The sequence below is a fragment of the Spermophilus citellus genome (assembly GCF_964194105.1).
Source record: "Spermophilus citellus genome assembly, chromosome: 9".
Lineage (NCBI taxonomy): Eukaryota > Metazoa > Chordata > Mammalia > Rodentia > Sciuridae > Spermophilus > Spermophilus citellus.
Genome location: NC_138191.1, coordinates 46,886,545 through 46,906,188, shown reverse-complemented (window position 1 = coordinate 46,906,188; position 19,644 = coordinate 46,886,545). Strand labels below are relative to the sequence as shown.

Here is a 19,644-nt window from a genome sequence, read left to right as displayed (position 1 = left end):
ACATCGTATGTTTACATTTTTCTCTGGGGGAAAAAATTTAAAACCTATTTTGAGCCATACCTCCTCTCTGTTTTGTTGAGTGTATTTGTTGTGCTTCCAAATTTTACAAATTAAATTCTGAGAGTTAGAATTGTGACTGGTGGTTTCTGAGCTCCTTCTTTATGGAAAATTCAAAAGTGCTTAGGTAAGATATATATATTAGCTATTCATACTCATAATGGAGGAAAGCTATGTACAAGGTATCAATACTACTTCCTAATTATTACTTGCAGGCTACTCCCACCCCCACCCCCTACCCCAGGGCTGGGGACTGAACTCAGGGCCTTTCATGTGCTAGGCAAGTGCTCTGCCACTGAGCTAAATCCCCAACTCTGCAAGCTACTTTGAGTGAAGTATTTGAAAACTGTTCTTAGGTAGCTTGTTACCTTACCTTGCTTATATAATGATTCATTTGCAGCATTTATTCATATGATGCTTTTCAGTGGAATTCTTTTTGATCTATGGTCTGTTTGAATATGAATCAAAATAGTTTTACTCTCTTGGTAAAGTCTTTTGAATATCTGTCAAGAAAATATCAATAAAATTACATAAATTGTATTAAGGTATCAGTTCTTTTGTTTGGTATAAGTCCACCATTTTATTTGGACAACTAATAATGTTTATAATGAAAAGTATTTTTTAAGATAATTTGATAAATTTTAAGTAAATTCTTAATTCTTTCAAAGAAAGTTAGAGTATAAGCTCCGTCAAATCTTTCAAAGAGGGCTGGGGATGTGGCTCAAGCGGTAGCGCGCTCGCCTGGCATGCTTGCGACCCGGGTTCGATCCTCAGCACCACATACCAACAAAGATGTTGTGTCCACCGAGAACTAAAAAATAAATATTAAACATTCTCTCTCTCTCTCTCTCTCTCTCTCTCTCTCTCCTCTCTCACTCTCTCTAAAAAAAATTTAAAAAAAAATCTTTCAAAGAAAGTTAGAATTTAAGCTCTGTCAAATTTTTTATCCCTTTATTTATGTCTTAGAATTTCTTATCCCACGTAAATATATTCCATATTAGATAAGTGAATTGTGTTATAATTTATTTTTATACATCCAAATTCAAATTTAAGCTTAACACTAACAGTATTGAATAATTATGCTTCTAGATAAGGATCTTGTTTACACTCCCTCTTTTCCAACATAGAATGACCAAACTAATGGAACTAGCAAATTTTCAGCCCAAAAGACCAAAGATGGTAAAGCAGCGCCATGTGAGAAAAAAGCGAAAAATAAAGGATATGTTGAATACACCCGCATCTTCTTCACACAGGTAGTTTTATATAGAACTATAAAAGTGAATGCTCTCCATATGTACTTTGTTTACTTGCTTAACTCACATTATTCCTCAATGTAGCTTTTGTTTAATACACATTTACTTGGTTCACCATTGGCTTCCTGTTTGCCACATTCACAACTATTCATAATTTTCTCACAATTTACCTTTGTTTAATAATACTGAGTAGCCCTGGTCTCAGAATTTTTCATTTTATAACATCACGTTCTCTTTTTGTCTTTTCTATTTAGTGTTTCAATATTAATTCAAATTTTAACTTCATTTAGTTTTTCTATTAGATATATTTGTCTTGTAATTAACTTTATAAATTAAGAGGGGAGTTTAAAAATTTTTTTTTTATTTTTAAAGGAATATATTTTTAATCACTTATTTCAATTCAAGTAAAAATAATATGATATATAATTTGATGCCCACCTGACTTGACACTGCTATTCCATACTTCTAATCTCTATAGCAGTACTGAACAACAGAAACAATGTGAGCCACATTAAACTTTCCAGTAGCCACATTAAAACAGTAAAAAGAAGCAGATGAAATTAATGTTGATAATATAACTATGTAACATGTATACCCAAAATATTATTTAAGCCTAACTATTTGTTTTTCATAAAGAATCAGCAGCCACTTATAGCTGTTATTTACTTTGTTAACACAGTGCTGCTGCATACTGTATAAAATATAGTGCATTAAAAATGTATACATTAGTATAAATTTAACTTTTTTGAGTATATTAGTAAATACCATGGTGTATAAAATCAGTAGTCAAGTAATTCAAGTACTGCCCTTCATTTACCTGGTAACTTTATGCAAATTATTAGCATCTTTTAACCTCAATCTCCTCATCTGTAAAGTAGAAATTTAGTAATACATTAGCGCATATCTTAGAGTTTACTGAAGTATTTAAAACACTTTATGCAGTGCTTATAAATGTATTAAATGTTTTATCAAACTGTTACTTCTAAATTGAGAATGAAATAATATACTCAGGATTTGCAATTACAAATTCATGCTGTGGTTATTTTTAAATAGCAATGTACATCCTGTGCTGTTACCTTCGGATGTATTTGACCAACCACAACCTGTGGGTAATAAAAGAATTGAATTCCACATATCCACGGACCTGCCAGCTGCATTGAAGAAAGATTTAGAGAAAGAACAGAATTGTGAAGAAAAAAATTCTGGTAAGAATATTTGAGTTCTTTCACGTGATAAAGTCAGTCTTATTGCACTAGAATTAAGTTTCATATATAATATTTGTCTGTTTTCGTATTTGTCAGTTTTATTTAAAATATGTGATTAGGCTTCCTTAATATCATGAAATAATATACATTTTCAACTGTTTTATATCCATAAAACTTAGTTTGCAAGGTTGTCACTATTACTTTTTTGCTAGTAATGACATCTAGAGTGAAATTTATGTTTTCTGGCTGGTATATACACTAATAATACAAGAGTTTTGTGTTGTCGTAACTTCTCCTTGCTTGTTTAATGTGATGTTCTATGGTTTTATTAGTGTCATTGTATTATTAGGAAACAATGTAGCTATCCTGTGAGTTGTAGATTTTACACATGTATCTATATTTGTGTGTGTGTGTGTGTGTGAGAGAGAGAGAGAGACAGAGAGAGTATGCATGTATTTTTTTTTAAATCCAAAACTTTTGGAGGATTGTTTACCAGATACTATTTTTACATTTAAATTTAGCATATTAAAAATTACAGGGTTTTTTTCAGCTTTTTTAGATATTAATTTTTTATTAACAGTATCATTTCTTTGTACCTTAAATCTTTATATTTCCAAAATCATACAAGCTTATTAGAAATTGATTCAGGACAGAAACATAAAGTAAATTTTTTTAAAAAAATTAGCATTCCCAAACCCTACTATCCTCTGTTCTACTATGCGAGGTAACCAATGTTTTTGTTTCTGCATTCTTCAAGACTTTATCTTGTGTGTTAGCTTTGTGTTGCTAACACAACATCAGAGATCATCAATTTAAAGGAAAGGTTTATTTTGGCTCACAGTTTAGGAAGTTTCAGTCCATAGTTAATAGACTCATTGCTTTTGGGACTATGGTGAGGCAGTAAATGGTATTTGTAACACATGGCAAAGGAAGCAGCTCATCTCACAACAGCCAAGAAGCAAAATAAAGAAAGTGTCATAGACCAGTGTTCCATAAGTCCTGTCAAGAGCAAGCCCCTGGTGACGAGACTACTTCCCACTAGACCCCAATCCTTACATTTCCACCATCTCCTAATCTCAGTCATTATTTAATTATACAATATTGTGAGTTTTTTTAATCTTTACTGTTATAGAAAAACACTAAAACATACATCTTTTTTACGTATATATTTGAATACTTTTGTGACTATGGGGTAGAATTCTAGTAGGTATTAGAGAGACATAGTGAGTGAAAATCTCTAGTGAATTTTAATTCCTGTCTGATGGTTAGTGTTGATTTTTTTGGGTAGCTTCATTTTTGTTGTTTTCAATATTTTTATTTTTTGTTTTGTAAGTTCATCTTATTAAGTCACTCATTAACACAAAAAATTATTAATCTGTTTTTTCTTTACTAGGATATGAAAATTGTACATATTTATGTGGTACAATTTTCTTAGGTTTAATTTGCTCAAAGACTTATACATGTACAAAAAGGGAACAGTCATTCTACGTCATTGACAAAGCAGTAAAATTAATAGTAGAAGCATTTTAGAGGTTTTAGGTTTTCTTTTTTAGGTAGTATTAACTAGAATGTTTCTAGTGAATGTTTAACCCTGTCTTTCTAAACATTTTTCCCCTATGCCAGATTAATTATTGTTGATGCTAAAATTCATATTTTATTAATGAAATCCAGTATGTTGATAACTAAAGTAAAAAGTTTATAGTATTTTTTAATTTCTTTAATTCGAATGAGTAATTTTTAAATTTGGGGTTTCTTCTTAAAGAATCAAGATTATAATTATCTTTTTTTCTTTGTAGTGTGGGGAGGTTAATGGAAGGACATACCTTGTTATGGTGTTTATTTCAGCATAGTTTACTTATCTTAATCTTATAATTGCTGAAAAGATTGAGGTTGTTTCACAATGTTCTGATGTAACACAATATAATCTTCATAACTATTATATAACACCGAGTGACTATCTTAGCAGAATTATGTAATTTATTTAATTGCAAATTTCTTTTTGTTCCTGCAGTTATTAATATTTCACACTGTCTACCCAGTGAACGTTTCATCAGATGCCCCTTTGGCACCTCAGACTGAATACGTTGAAACTAAATTTATTTTTTCCTCTTTGCAGAACCTCTATGTAGCAACACAAAGCAATAGTTTAGCTGCTTAGCTCTTGTCTATGGGTGTTTTCATGTTACAATAACAAAATTAAATAGTCATGATAGAAACCATATGACCTATAAAGCCTAAAATATTTACTATTTGGACCTTTACGGGACATTGAGAAACACCAAAAAAATTCAGTGATGCCAAAAATATTTGTTAAATTAAAATAGGGAACAGAAACTTGAAAACTATATTGAAAAGAGAGATAGTTAATGGCTAATATTAATGTTGAACTCTTAGAATTACCTGCTACTGAAGTTGATGCATCCAGTATAGGATTTGGGAAAATCTTCCCCAAACCTAATCTGAACATCACAGAAGAAACTAAAGAAGACTCTGATGAAATGCCCTCAGAATGTATTTCTAGAAGGGAGTTGGAAAAGGGCAGAATTTCCAAAGAAGGTAATATTATGAAATAAACCAGTTTATATTCCATTTCACAGTTCTTTAACTACACAGAAACAAAACAAATCCATTTATATCAAGAAACATAACTTAAAGCATAAACATCAATTTTTATCTGATTAATGTTTGTTATCTCTTTTGGGTTTTAAACCCCATACTTCATAGGTAAATTTCCTTTTCATACTGTTTCCTGCTTATATTCATTTGGGAAAAATATTTCTTTCCATTCCTAAAACTTTTTTATATGGCATGTAAAATAAATAATTATATCCACAAGTCTGGAGTTATGTGTTACAAATATAGAACTGTTAATTGATAATTTATTTTTCTCTGTTGTGGATTTAACACACTATATCTGAGATGCATACAAAGCAACTCTAAAACAATGTTGATGATTAAAAATGCATATTTTAGAATTTTATATTCTCACATAATAGTTTTTCACTTTTAAAAGATTTTTTACTGTTTAGTTCATTTCAGAAAAATATAAAGTTTTTGGACTATTCGTAACATGTAATTTTTTTTCCACAATAATGAGAGATAGACTTCCAGCTAGCATTTTTGCATATAACTTCTAGTTATGAAGAACAGATTGCTTAGTAAACTTGGGGAACTATAAAGGGAACCTGAAATACATTTGTCTGAAATACACGATTGTTATTTTGGAGTACTTCATAATTATTTTTGAATATGGAAGTGGCTTGTGGTTTGGAAAATTTATTTTAATCAAAATGTTATACAAACAATATCAGATATGCTTTGCTCTTTAATAAAGTAACTTATCTTAGGACCTTTAATAGTAAATATTTTATTAAACAGATTTTAGTTATTTTAGATGTCAGATATTTTTCAAAACAATACTTAAATTTTTTCCTTATAATCATTTCAGATTTTTAATTTGTATTGTATACCCATCAGTAATATTGTTACTAATATCTATGGCTTTAACATTTTCATAAAGCCTATTTTATCTGTTTAATAGCTATTTGCATGTTATAAGTTTCTTTGAAAAATTGGTAAAAATATTTTAATTTTATATCTTTTGTTTTGTCTTGTCTTTAAATAAGAAATGGAAACACTTTCAGTTTTCAGAAGTTATGAACCTGGCGAACCAAACTGTAGAATATATGTAAAGAATTTAGCTAAACATGTTCAAGAAAAGGTAAGTTGAACTTACAAATCGACTTTGTTTTTTTTTTATTTTTTTTTTAATTGGTTGTTCAAAACATTACAAAGCTCTCGATATATCATATTCCATACATTTGATTCAAGTGGGTTATGAACTCCCATTTTTTACCCCAAATACAAGTTGCAGAATCACATCGGTTACACATCCACATTTTTACATAATACCATATTAATGACTGTTGTATTCTGCTACCTTTCCTATCCCCTACTATCCCCCGTCTCCTTCCCTCTCCTTTTCCCTCTCTATCCCATCTGCTGTTGTTTAATTCTCTCCCTTTTTTTTTTCCCCTTTCCCCTCACAAACTCTTATATGTAATTTTGTGTAACAATGAGGATCTCCTTCCATTTCCATACAGTTTCCCTTCTCTCTCCCTTTCTCCCACCCCACTCGTCTCTGTTTAATGTTAGTCTTTTCCTCATGCTCTTCTTCTGTGTTCTGATCTTAGTTGCTCTCTTTATATCAAAGAAGACATTTGGCATTTGTTTTTTAAGGATTGGCTAGCTTCACTTAGCATTATCTGCTCTAATGCCATCCATTTCCCTGCAAAATCTATGATTTTGTCATTTTTAGTGCTGCGTAATACTCCATTGTGTATAAATGCCACAGTTTTTTAATCCATTCATCTATTGAAGGGCATCTAGGTTGATTCCAAAGTCTAGCTATTGTGAATTGTGCTGCTATGATCATTGATGTGGCAGTATCCCTATAGTATGCTCTTTTAAGGTCCTCAGGGAATAGTCCGAGAAGGGCGATAGCTGGGTCAAATGGTGGTTCCATTCCCAGCTTTCCTAGGAATCTCCATACTGCTTTCCATATTGGCCGCACCAATTTACAGTCCCACCAGCAATGTACAAGTGTACCCTTTTCCCCACATCCTCGCCAGCACTTATTGCTACTTGACTTCATAATGGCTGCCAATCTTACTGGAGTGAGATGGTATCTTAGGGTGGTTTTGATTTGCATTTCTCTGACTGCTAGAGATGGTGAGCATTTTTTCATATTCTTATTGATTGATTATATGTCCTCCTCTGAGAAGTGTCTGTTCAGGTCCTTGGCCCATTTGTTGATAGGGTTGTTTGTTATCTTATTGTTTAATTTTTTGAGTTCTTTATACAAAGAATTCTGGATATTAGGGCTCTATCTGAAGTGTGAGGAATAAAAATTTGTTCCCAGGATGTAGGTTCCCTGTTTACCGCTCTTATTGTTTCTCTTGCTGAGAAAGAACTTTTTAGTTTAAGTAAGTCCCATTTGTTTATTCTTGTATATAACTCGTGGGCTATGGGCATCCTATTAAGGAATTTGGAGCCCGACCCCACAATATGTTATTTTACATTTTCCCCGCTGGCTTCCTTATTTATTCTTTCTTATTGAATTTCCAGGATCTTAAATTTATTTTTGGGCGCTTTGTTGACTTTTCATCAGAGACACAACGAATCATGTAAGTAGCAATCATATAACCTCAAGTTATGTTTTGATTTTTCTGTGTTGTGAATTTAACACTTTTTGTTATGCCACCATTTTCCTTTTAAAGATAAAGATTGAGTGAATAATTGGTGTATTTTCTTTCACAAGTAACCTTTCAGACATCTAGAATAGGAATTGACAAACTTCTTTAAATGGACAAACAGGAAAAAATACAATGTTTTTATTTTATTGCAGGCCATGTTGTCTGTAGCTAATCATTTTTGTAGTCCTAGCTTCAAAATAGCTGTAATACATAAACAAATATTTATGGCTTTATTCATGTATTTCTTTACTTATAGGAATGGACTTTTGGTAAATTCTGTTCCTGTACCCTGCTCTAAAGCACAGGTACTCAGGCTTTAATATACCGCATAATAATCACCTGAAGATTGTGGTGAAGCAGTTTCTTGGACCCATCTCCAGAGAGTCTGGTTTTCTAGAGTGTAATAAGACTCATGAGTTTGCATTTCTCAAAAGCTTTTGGGTGATATGAAGCTACTGGTCCAAAGAGGACACTTTGAAAAATATTATTTTAGTGGTTTATCCAAGAATATTCAGTAACCAGGAAAGTTTTTTAAAAATTTGTACTCTGGCAAGAAAGTTCTCATCTTTTAATTGAACTGTATTAGTCAAAGCTAGCAATTCTGTGAAATAGAAGAAAGGGATGTGATTCATTATTGCTATAAAGCTAATATTTGGAGTTATAATTTCATTTTTTAAAATTTTGTACTAATTAATTTCAAAGTAAAGATTCTTTGTCATATAAATAAAAAGTAGAATGAAGTAGAAGATGAGAAATATTTGAATGGAGTTAAAATAACAAGTTAGTTTTGTTTTAACTTTCAGTCAAAAAAGTACTTTTTAATTCTTATCTGACCTGCATGTCTTTTTCGATAGATATACAGAGATAGGACCACATCTTAACATTCTCCATCTGTATTCATTAGTGGCAAATGTCTCATCAGGATATCAAGTTTATTTTTCTGGCCATGCAAAATGCTGTTCTTTTTTGTTGCCAATAGGACGTGATTGTGCAGGGGAAAAAATTATGTATGCATTCATATAAGTACATTGTGTATATATGTAAACATTATTTTCAGTGCTGTCTATAATAAGAATTTGAACTGAAAATATATTTCTATGTTGAGAAAACTGTAGGTAGCAAAATAGTGTATTGTTTCCCATGAGACTGACCATGTGATTAAAAAAGGTCAGTGCATTTTTTTTTAATTGATACCTTTACATGTTAGTATTTTTTTCCCTTCCAGTACACCATATCTTAGTGGAAAACTATACTCTCATTTTTCTAAGTAGTTTTGGAGTATAGATTTCTCTCAGAAATGTTGAAAAATGAGTATGCTGTAGAATGATAGAACACTGTACTAGGAATAAACTCTGTGAATTAAGCCATCTACTTTTCAGAGTCTTCTCTCTAGGTATCACTTTAAAATGATAGTTTTGACTAGAAAATAAGCAAGGTCTTTTTCTATCTTGATACTATAATTTCTTTCCCTTTTTTTTCCTCTTATTCTTTTTAGTTATACATGGCAGTAGGATCCATTTTGCTATAATTGTACAAGCATGGAATATATCTTATTATGATTAGGACCCCATTCTTATGGATGTACACCATAGTGAGATTCACTATGGTATGTTCGTATATATACATAAGAAAATTATTTCAGATTTATTTCACAGTCTTCCCTTTTCTTGCATGCCCTCCTTTCCCTTCATTTCACTTCATCTAATCTACTGAATATCTATTCTTCCCCTCTCCCCGCATTATAATTTCTTGTAGTAATAATAATAATAAAATAAATTACTCAGTTGCTTATATTTGGTTCCTATTAATCTTCTATCCTTGGTCGTATGGTTTATTTTTTGTTTATTTGTTGTTGTCACTTTGAGCAGAAAGTATTGAATTGATTGCAAGAAACTTTTTGAAAATAGGGATATATGTGGCAAACCTAAGTAATAGAAACATACCTAGCATGGACAGGACTCTGAGTTTAATCTCCAAAACAATAACAACCAAAAACTGTGTGTGCTTTTACTGTTACTTTATAACTTTTAAATAACATAAATATATGTGTAAGAGTTAAAATATAGAGATTCACACATCATGAAATTTGTATTACCTACTTGTAGAAAAATAGAATACAAAATAGAATTTTAGAAAGCCTGACTAACTAATATGTTAATCAGAGAGTATAGTAATTTTTATTTTGAAATAGCAACTTTTGAATTGTTGACCACATTCTTATTCATTGCATCAAAATCATTTTACATTCTTTGAAGCAAAACTACTTTTCTTACTTGACTTCTAGGTTTGATATACGCCTGATGAAAGAAGGTCGCATGAAAGGACAAGCTTTCATTGGACTTCCAAATGAAAAAGCAGCAGCAAAAGCCTTAAAGGAAGCAAATGGATATGTTCTTTTTGGAAAACCCATGGTGGTTGTATCCTTTAAATCAATCTATTTCAAAACTATGTAATTTTGGGGAAAAGGGTATAACTGAAATTAATTCTCATGTTACCCTTTAAAAAGCTCATCTGGCATTCTACCTTGAAATATGCAGTTACAGTTAAACTTTTCTTAGCTGAGTCAGGTGATGATTTTATTTAGACTTTTATTAGAAAATAAGGTAACTTAAGCATGAGGTTATTAAATTTTAGCCAAGTTTACTTAATATTTCACTTACACAGCTCAAAAGTACATTTTCTTACTAAGCCTTACAAAGGGTATCTGGAAATACATTTGGAGTCACAAAAACATTATTCATTATACCATTATTATTCTCTCGTATTATTATTCATATTTTTGCTAGATAATTTTAATATCCAGATTATATCATTGGTTAATCATCTTTTAGTCATTAATGTATAAAGGTAGAAAGTCCAGATATAAAAACTAATGAAACTAAAGGAAAGGCTAATTTTTATTCTCCTCCCCCCACGATGATTATGTAGAAAAAAAATTACTTTCATTTTTGTGAAGGAAACCTTAATTTTAAAATATTAGCAGTTTGCTCGATCTGCTAGACCCAAACAAGATGCGAAAGAAGGGAAAAGAAAGTGTTAAATATTAACAAAGGTAAGTGTGGAGAAAACATAAAAAGACAAGACTTTCTATACAAGCAAAATTAAAGAAGTGTAAAAGCCTGATAGAGTAATAATTATGATACCTCTTAAGAATTTTAAGGAAATCTCTGTGTATACAGTTGATTCCAGAAAACGTCAGAATTATTGACTGCAGAATAAAGTTCATTTGTATGTAAAAATTAAGTTTGGAGAAAGAATTTTATAAAGTATATGTCTATTAGTATTTATTTATAAAGAAGCGGGTTTTAACCTTTAAAATGTTAAATCCCTTAGAGAGCTTCGTAAAACAGTCTGCTAGGCTTCTCCCTCCCTACCAAGAATTTCTCATTCAGGAAAACTGATGTGGGTGACAAGTCATTCCTAGTTTTCCTGTGACTGAGGGATTTCTCAGTGTACACTACCTTCAGTGCTAAAAAGATCCGGCATGCCAGAACAAGTTGGTTACTCTGGGTGGCACCTGGTAATTTATGTACGTGTTCCCTCATAATAAGGCAACTTGGTCCAGAGCCCACACTTAGAAACTGACAGGAAACAGTTAAAGCAAGGTTTTCCAACTCTTAAAATTCTGCAGTGCTGAGAATATACAATTAATTATTAATATATAATGTTAAAAAAAAATTTGTGGAATTAATTTTTTTCCTCTGGATCAAGCAATTTTAATGTTATGATTAGAAATAATAAATTAGGCATTATATATTCTAAAGTTTGTTACTTAAGAAATAAGCAGAAGTAAATTACTTTCCTTTTTTTAAAAAAAATTTCTCCCTTTCTAAACTGGAAGGACATGAAATAAATTGGTCAAAATTATTGTTGTCTAGCTAAAAAAAATGCTAAATAAGAAAATTTTGCAGTGTTTAGTCTCTCTGAGATGCCTTGGATATTTGAATTTTGTTTCAAAGTATCTATATAGAAGTCAAGTATCTTAGGGGAAAAATTGAATAATTTCAGTATGTTTTAAAGTCATTTATTTGTATATCTAATGCTGAAAAAAATAAGAAAAAAATTAAACTGCATTCTGCTGTTCTTCTTTAGAAGCATTCCTGCGTAAATACTGCTGTAATACTGTCATGCAAAGTGTATCCTTTCTTGTTGTATCCTTTTTGGGGCAGTGTTTTTTGGTTTTTTCCTAGAGATTTTTTCCCTTTCCTATCCACTGATCCAGATTAAGTAGTCATTTTTCTATACTTTTATTCAAGTGAACTATTTCTAAAATTATTTCTATAGCTTGAACAGGTTTTTTGTTGAATTTTCTATGCTTTCATTTATGTTGTATAGTTTTGCCAAGGAAAGTTAGTGAATCAGGTCAACTTAGAGAATGATGCATTTGTTTAAACAGAGAATGTGGTCTTTCTTCTATTTATGTATTTCCTAAATCTAATTCAGTAACATGTTTTTTATTTTATGATACACCTGGTTTAGGTGTTCTGTATAACATGCTCTCCAATTTGAATGGGAATTTTTTTTTAATGTACATATATTGAAATAACTGGATTTCTGTATAAATGCCAAATAAGAGTAGCACACCTCACATATGAAGTCTTCATTTTGAAATCTTTTTTGACAGAGATAGCAGTAGAAGTTTCTTCTCCCTGTTTCTTTTCTTAAACAAACAAAAAATAATAATAATAAGGAAAGAGAAAAAAACATAATGTTGACTTAGGGTAGTTCAGTAAGTGAAAAGAAATGAACCTGGTAGAAATATAAGAACAGAGATTTCCAGACCAGTTGGTGTCCAAAATCCACTGGAACACAGTGGTTCTCAAATTTGGCTGCACATTGGAACACCGTGGGAACGTTAAAAAAAATTATATATATATGACTTTAAAAGGGGGAAAAATAACCTTAAATATATATTGATATCTAGTTCCTTCCCTCCCACAGAGTTTAGATTTAATTGGTTTGGGGCGTACCATGGATGTTGAAATTTTTCAAGCCTTTCTAATGTGCAGTCAAGGTGGAAAGCCACCAAAGAAGGGTTTTTATGCATAAAGATTCCTAGACTGTGTGAAACAACACTGATGAATTAGAACCTCGAGAATGAGGTCCAATAACCAAATTTGAAAAGGTTTCCTTAGTAATTTTAAGGACTGTCCTATTGGGATACTACTTTATTAGAGTAAATGGTTGGCCACCTATAACTAACTTTGTCATCAAACCTTATATAAACAGGAAAATAAAGGGGTAGAATTTCTGCATCTCTTTGTGGGAAACTTTGCTATTATACATACTATGAAAACTACTCAAAATTTTGTTAAGAACCATTATAACCCTAAGAGTTCAAAAAGTTCATAGATAACTGAAATTACAATTTTTTGATATGCACAATTAAAATGTTTTGTTTTCTAATGTTATAAATCAGTTTCTGCGAAACATGTTTATTTGCATAAAATTTTGTTGTACTGACATGATTCACTAATTTTCTAAGTAAAAATGTTTTAGCTTTTAGTTGTTTTTGAACTAATAGATTATTTTATAATCATGATTATCTTTAATGTGCTTTTCTGATATTTTAGGTTCATTTTGAATTCCATATCTTTCAAGTGCTTTCCAACTTTGATGAGAAGAAATTGACCATCTGGCTATGGAACTGTGCGTAACAGCTTTGAAAGTATATTTAAAAATTAAATCTATATTCGTTTAGATCAGATTATTGAAGATATATAATGTGTTTTAATGATTTCTCTCATATATAATAAATTATTTTCTTTCCAATAAAATACTGCTTGTATTTTTAATTATATTAGTTTATATATCTAGAAAAGTATAAATCATATGAATTTCTCACTAAGATGATTTAATAGTACATTTTAAGTATTCTTTTATGATTATATATATTACCATTTCATTCTTAACTTGATACAGTGCACTTTTTCTACAATAATCTTATTTCTTATAATTATTCTAGTAGGTTTCTTTGGTAGCGGGAAATTTGTTCCAGTTTAGGGATTTTGTACCCTTGTCTTAAGTTGAAATTTCATTTTTATACCCTGAATCTCTTAGCTACTAGAACATCATTCACCTGTGAAAATGTTTCCCATATGGATTTATTCTATTCCCCTTAGTAAAATTAGTTCCAGGGATATATAAGTGGGAAAATTTGATTTCTGTTTTTTAAAGTTTACTTGTTCTAATTGTAGTCTGTGAGTATGTGATAACACCTTCACATTAGAGTCACTGCCAAAAGATCTTCTGTAAAATTGTAAAAAACAGATTATGTAATAGCAGTAGAGAAGAAGACATTATAGTTTGGTAGATAGTACAAACATGAAAGTTTTGTTTTTTCTCAGTAAAATAGGAAATGACATTATAGAGTACAGGGAGAGAGTCATGAATAATTGAGGAAAGGAAGAAGGTGTTTAAAATAACAAGGAAAATGGAAGGATAAATATACTCTTGGGATGACTGGCTTGGTACTACCTAAAATAATTAACTGTCTCTGGTTGTTAATTTAAGTGAGATTAGTCAATATGTTTTGAGTGTTTCTCCAGTTAAATTCTACATGGATGCCATCACTGTGCATAGGCTCAGAGTTGAATTTGATGAAAATTGAGATTTTTAAAGGTAAATATGACAAATTTGGAAGAAAGCAAAAGTATTGATATTCAAGAGATTGATTATAATGAGTCACAATGAAAGAATTCTGGTTAAGGAGTAAAGTAAGAGAAGGTTGAGATGTAGTAGAAAATGGTATAGCCAATTGTAAATTACAGTATAGTTGTAAATGTGTTGAAGTTTCTTACTAGTAGTAGGAATTAGAAATTTGTTTGAAATAAGAACAGGGTGACTAAAATTGAAAATATCAGTGCAGTGATTAATGAATGAAGTTCTGGGATATGAAGATGGGAATAGGATGAGGCCAAATAATGGAAAGAGATTAATTTAAGAAATTAATAAGGAAAGTTTGAAAGTATTATGTAAGTGGACTTTGAAATTGTCAAGAATTATGACAGGAGCCAAGGAGTAAATTATCTTTAGAGCATATAAATGTCAAATATGTAAGAAACAATAATTTAAAAACTTTAAAACTCTTGAGTCCCTATCCTGCAATACTGACAGGGAATTAAATAATAAACTATTTGACTTTACTGAAATATAATGGTTTTATGAGTACGGGTTTTAAATTGAAATTTTGTATCTATGACTTGACTTTAGCCTAACTTGACTTTTTTTCCTCATTTTCCATGGGGATAATAGTATCTACTTTAAGGTTGTAAAAAAATTTGGTGAACATAAATACTGAATACAAGTCTGATATATGCTATTCAAGTATTATGTAGCTCTCATGGTAGTGGTTTTCAGCTGTATTAATTTCTTTTCCATTTCTGATACAATAATTTTGGAAGGAAAAATGTATTTAGCTCACAATTCTGAAGGTCCAAGAATATGCCACTGACCTTTTAACTCTCAGGTTTCCAAGGTGTATGGCATCACAGTGGCAGGAGTGCATGGTCAGAAGAGATCGCATAGTGAAACAGGAAAATCAAGAGAGTGGGAAGGGGCTAGTCTTGCTCTTTTGCAGGAACCCCTTTCTTGGGAATTAACTGGGTTCCCACAAGAACTATTAAATCTTGTCTGAGGGTGATGTTTCTAGTGACCCAGTCATTAGGGTTACTAGGCTGGTACAAGGTTCCACTTTTACAGTTTTCTCCATTTCAAAACTGCCACACTGAGGAACAAGCTGCCAACATTTATACCCTTGGAGGACCAGCTGAAACTGCCATACTATAGTATCAGCTCATCTCATTTCTGAGTTGTGTGAATATTCTTAAGTGTTATAAAACCTCAGTCATTCTTCCATTTTAATTATCACTTAGATGCCCAACACTTCCACTAGTTTCTTGCCTCACTTAGAGGATGATGGTATTTAACAAATTTAGGAACTTAAATATTGAGGATTGTAAGTATCATACAAATATATCCTACCTATTCTTACTTCATAAATAGAGCATATGGCCCAAGTGTCGAATTTGAAAGATTGCTAGAAATTGTTCAGAAACTTTTTTTCCCCTTCTGGATAGAAATAGACCTACATGTGTTAACCATAATCCTGTCAGTAATCTGATGATAGTTCCTGATCATTCCTGAGTCCAAAAAAAGGAGTTATCATGGTATTGAGAAAGTACTGATAATATAATCTGAGCCTATTTAGTTCCCTATTTCTTTTTCTTTTTACTACAGGATTTGTCATGTAACTGGCAGTGTATAGGTCAAATACATTACAGCTGAGGGTGAAAAGTGAAATTTTATCTAAGGGAAATTTCATCTAAAGGAAAAAGCATCGTACTACAAAATCAAGTGGGAAACTAGGTATTAGGCAGCTGAAAACAAAAGGATTACTGCAGTGTGAGATATGTAAAATTTATTCTCGTGGTTTTCTATTTGTGCCTCCATCCAAGGCTGGACTAGTGTGAGGTGAATGTGACACCAAGGGTATAATATATAAGGAGGCAGTTTTTCTCAGAATGGCACAAATACCCTTCACCTAGTCCTATTCATGATTTTGCCTTTTGTATTTATAACATGAACAGAAACAGCATAATCAATCCTTATTAGGTAAATCACCAAAGGGCAATAGTTTTCAAGTTGCTGTTTTAGATTCTATTTAAAAAATACTGTTGTGCAAATGAGACTCCTTCAGAATCAAGTCCAAAATATTCTTTCAAAGAAGGAAAGGGAAGAAGTCAGTACCTATGAAGTCAGTACCATTTAACACTCAAATGTCATTTTGCTTAATGGTGATAGTAATTATTTTATCTTTATTCCACTTCCCTTTGTAGTAGAAAGTTCTTCATGTCTCATCTGTAAGAATAACATACATTCCATCAATTGTCTTTACTAATACATATAAAAATGGTAACTTCATTGGGATTATTCAGAAGAAATAAGAGCTAATCATATGTGTCAGTAACATAAAAGGTAGAACTGATGGTTCTTAAGGAAAATAGAGAATTTCCATTTCAAGAATTTTACTGTATATCATACCCTGAGATTTCATGCAAAGTAGAGAGGTACAGTATTCACATGAAAGTCATGAGGGTATAGGGAGCAAGACAATTAATTATAAGCTTTAAAGCAACATGGAAAGTGATAGGAGAATGACAGAAATTTAACATATTAATGATTAATATATAAAGACCTGAGAGGCAATTATATCTATTTTTAAAACATATCAATTAAAAATAATGAGAAAAGGGGTATTTGACTCTAAAAGAACAATTCTAAAATAATTGTATCTTTTTAAAATTATGAGGGAGCACTTATGGTCCTTATGTACTGGAATCTGAAAAATCTAAAAATTCAAGAAGAAAATATGAGCAAAACTTTTCAGAGCTTAGAAAGATTGGTATACAAAATACTGCTTTATATTTTTCTTGGGAACATAAGTAAACATTACAAAAACGTGCATGAAATTGATAGTACCAACTATGTGAGGTAATGGTTTCTTCTGTGAAAGGAAAAGATGAAAAAATTCTATGGTTTGTGGACAACTGTGTGTGTGTGTCTGTGTGTGTGTGTGTGTGTGTGTGTACATGTGTATTATGTTACTTAAAGATGTGTGTGTGTGTGTGTGTGTGTGTGTGTATACACGTGTATTATATTAAAGAAATTTTTGGCAAAATATCAACTTCCATGGGAAATGGGGCCTCTTTTTTTTTTTTTAATAGCCTTTCTGTGTATTAGTGTTTCACAACTTAAACAAAAATAAAATAATCAAATGTCTATAAACCAGTGTTTCTCAACCATTTTTTCCCCCTATATTGGCTTTGCCCCCAGGGAACATGTTTTAGACTTTTTTTTTTTTTTTTTCAATCCTAATCACCTTCTGCAGTATTTTAAAACCACAAAATACTGTATATCTGTTTATGTGTCCTTATGGATACAGAGTAAGATTTTTCTCCCTTCCCTGCCCCTGGAACCAGATGATATACCACATTAAGACACATGATCCTGTTCAGTAAAACATTTTAAAAATTAAGACCTTAAGAAATCATAGAGTGAATTCTCTAACCGTAGCTGATTTAAACTAGACATCAATAATAGAAATTATTCTATTGCTAATTAACATGGGTTTAAATGGACTATTCAAGAGAAATTAGAAAATATTTGAATAACTGTGCAAAAATAAAAATACAATATCAAAATTTGTGTGATATAACTAAAGGAGTATTTAAAAAGAAGTTGATTTAATTTTTCTTTTCTTTTTTTTTTTTTTTTTGGTTGCAGGCATTGAACTCAGGGGCACTCACTGCTAAGGCACATCCCCAACCCTATTTTGTATTTTATTTATAGAGGCAGGGTCTCACTGAGTTTTTCTTAGTACCTCGCTTTTGCTGAGGCCGGCTTTGAACTTGTGATCCTCTTGCTTCAACCTCCTGAGCTGCTGGGATTACAGGCATGTGCTACCATGTCCACTTCAATTTTTCTTTTTTAAGAAACTAAAAAAGGAAGACTAAACCCCCAGAGCAAGTAGACTGAAAAAAATAAAACGAAACTTGAATCAGTAAACTTAAAAATGAAACAGAAAGAGAAAATAAATTGTGCAAATAATAGCTAATTCCAATAAATGACCGGAGAAATTGAAAAAGTTATTGCTAGGCTACCAAGAAAAGATGAATGACAAATGTTGAGAGTAAAAGGTTATCATTGATGAGGGCTATCATTAAATCCCCAAATTCTAAGAAGGTACTAATGGAATATTTTGAACAATTTATCTCCACAAATTTGATGAAAAGAACAATTTCATGAAGAACACAAACTGCTGCCTATTTAAAAAGTAGGTTATCTGAATCCTATGTATGTTTAAGAAATTTACTTTATAGATAAGTTTTCACATATGGAAAACTCAATAGTTTCCCATATTGTTTCACTGGTGAATTCTGCCAAACAATAAAGGAAGAAAGTACAGTATGAATCCAGCATATAAGACCATTCAAGAAAACTACAAATTACTACTTTTCATGAATATGAAAAAAATAATTTTGTCAAGTGGGAATTATTTTGGGAAATACTATTTGAGCCTTTGAAAATCATTGTAATCAAGTATAACAATAAAGAAAAAGCATATAATCATCTTAATTAGGGAAGAAGAGATGATACTTGACAAGATTAAATATCCACTTATAGCAAAAACTCAGGAAACCAGGAATGAAACAGACCCTTAAACTACCAGTGTCTACAGAACCTATCTTCATTTTAATGGCGAAATATTGAATAATGAAAGTCTTTCTCCTAAAGTGGTAAACAAGGAAAGGAGGTACAAACTCTAGATTCCTGTTCAGCCTCTCACTGGCAGGATGGCCAGTGAAATGAAAAACGAAGAAAGTATAAAAATTAAGAATGAAATAAAGTTGTTCTTAGAGATGGCATGATTTGGATGTAGCAAATACCTAAAATTTAGCAAAATGGCTCCTACAAACAATAAGTGAGTTAAGGTGTATGTGAAAAATTAATTGTACTATATATTTTCAATAAACAACCAGAAATTTAATTTCCTTTTCAATATTACTTCCCATGCCAAATCTAAGAAAGAATTGGGTGTATATCACTGAAATATGTGCTAGGCCTGAATGTTGGAAAATCTTCGCCAATTTTTATGAAAAGATGTATACCCTAGCTGGGTAAGGAGATTTGTTAAGATGTCCACTCTTCCCCTTCTTGGTTCATTCTCTTAAAAAATCCCTGCAGGATATTTTGTTGATGTTGCCAGGTTAACTCAGATTTGTTTGGTTTAAAGGCAAAAGAACAAGCAGAACCACCAGGTTTGAAAACACATACAAAACCAGATGGCTTATATTACAAATCCCAAAACTTATT

The 19,644-nt window shown here is 31.3% G+C and overlaps 1 protein-coding gene across 3 annotated transcripts in view; it reads left to right on the top strand.

Annotated features, from left to right (window-relative positions):
- The window catches only part of RNPC3 (RNA binding region (RNP1, RRM) containing 3), a 27,900-nt gene extending 9,984 nt beyond the window's left edge, over nt 1–17,916 (top strand). Inside the window, exons 8-15 of one of the 3 annotated variants that reach the window (XM_081305025.1) lie at nt 1,185–1,310; nt 2,364–2,515; nt 4,910–5,071; nt 6,142–6,236; nt 7,643–7,701; nt 10,055–10,187; nt 10,751–10,822; nt 11,863–17,916. In XM_081305025.1, the coding sequence (XP_081161151.1) occupies nt 1,185–1,310; nt 2,364–2,515; nt 4,910–5,071; nt 6,142–6,236; nt 7,643–7,701; nt 10,055–10,187; nt 10,751–10,810 (787 nt within the window). In that variant the 3' untranslated portion in view covers nt 10,811–10,822; nt 11,863–17,916. The remainder of the gene's footprint in view (nt 1–1,184; nt 1,311–2,363; nt 2,516–4,909; nt 5,072–6,141; nt 6,237–7,642; nt 7,702–10,054; nt 10,188–10,750; nt 10,823–11,862) is intronic. The other 2 variants (XM_081305024.1, XM_081305023.1) reach the window with 2 other exon arrangements.
- Nucleotides 17,917–19,644: the final 1,728 nt, after the last annotated feature.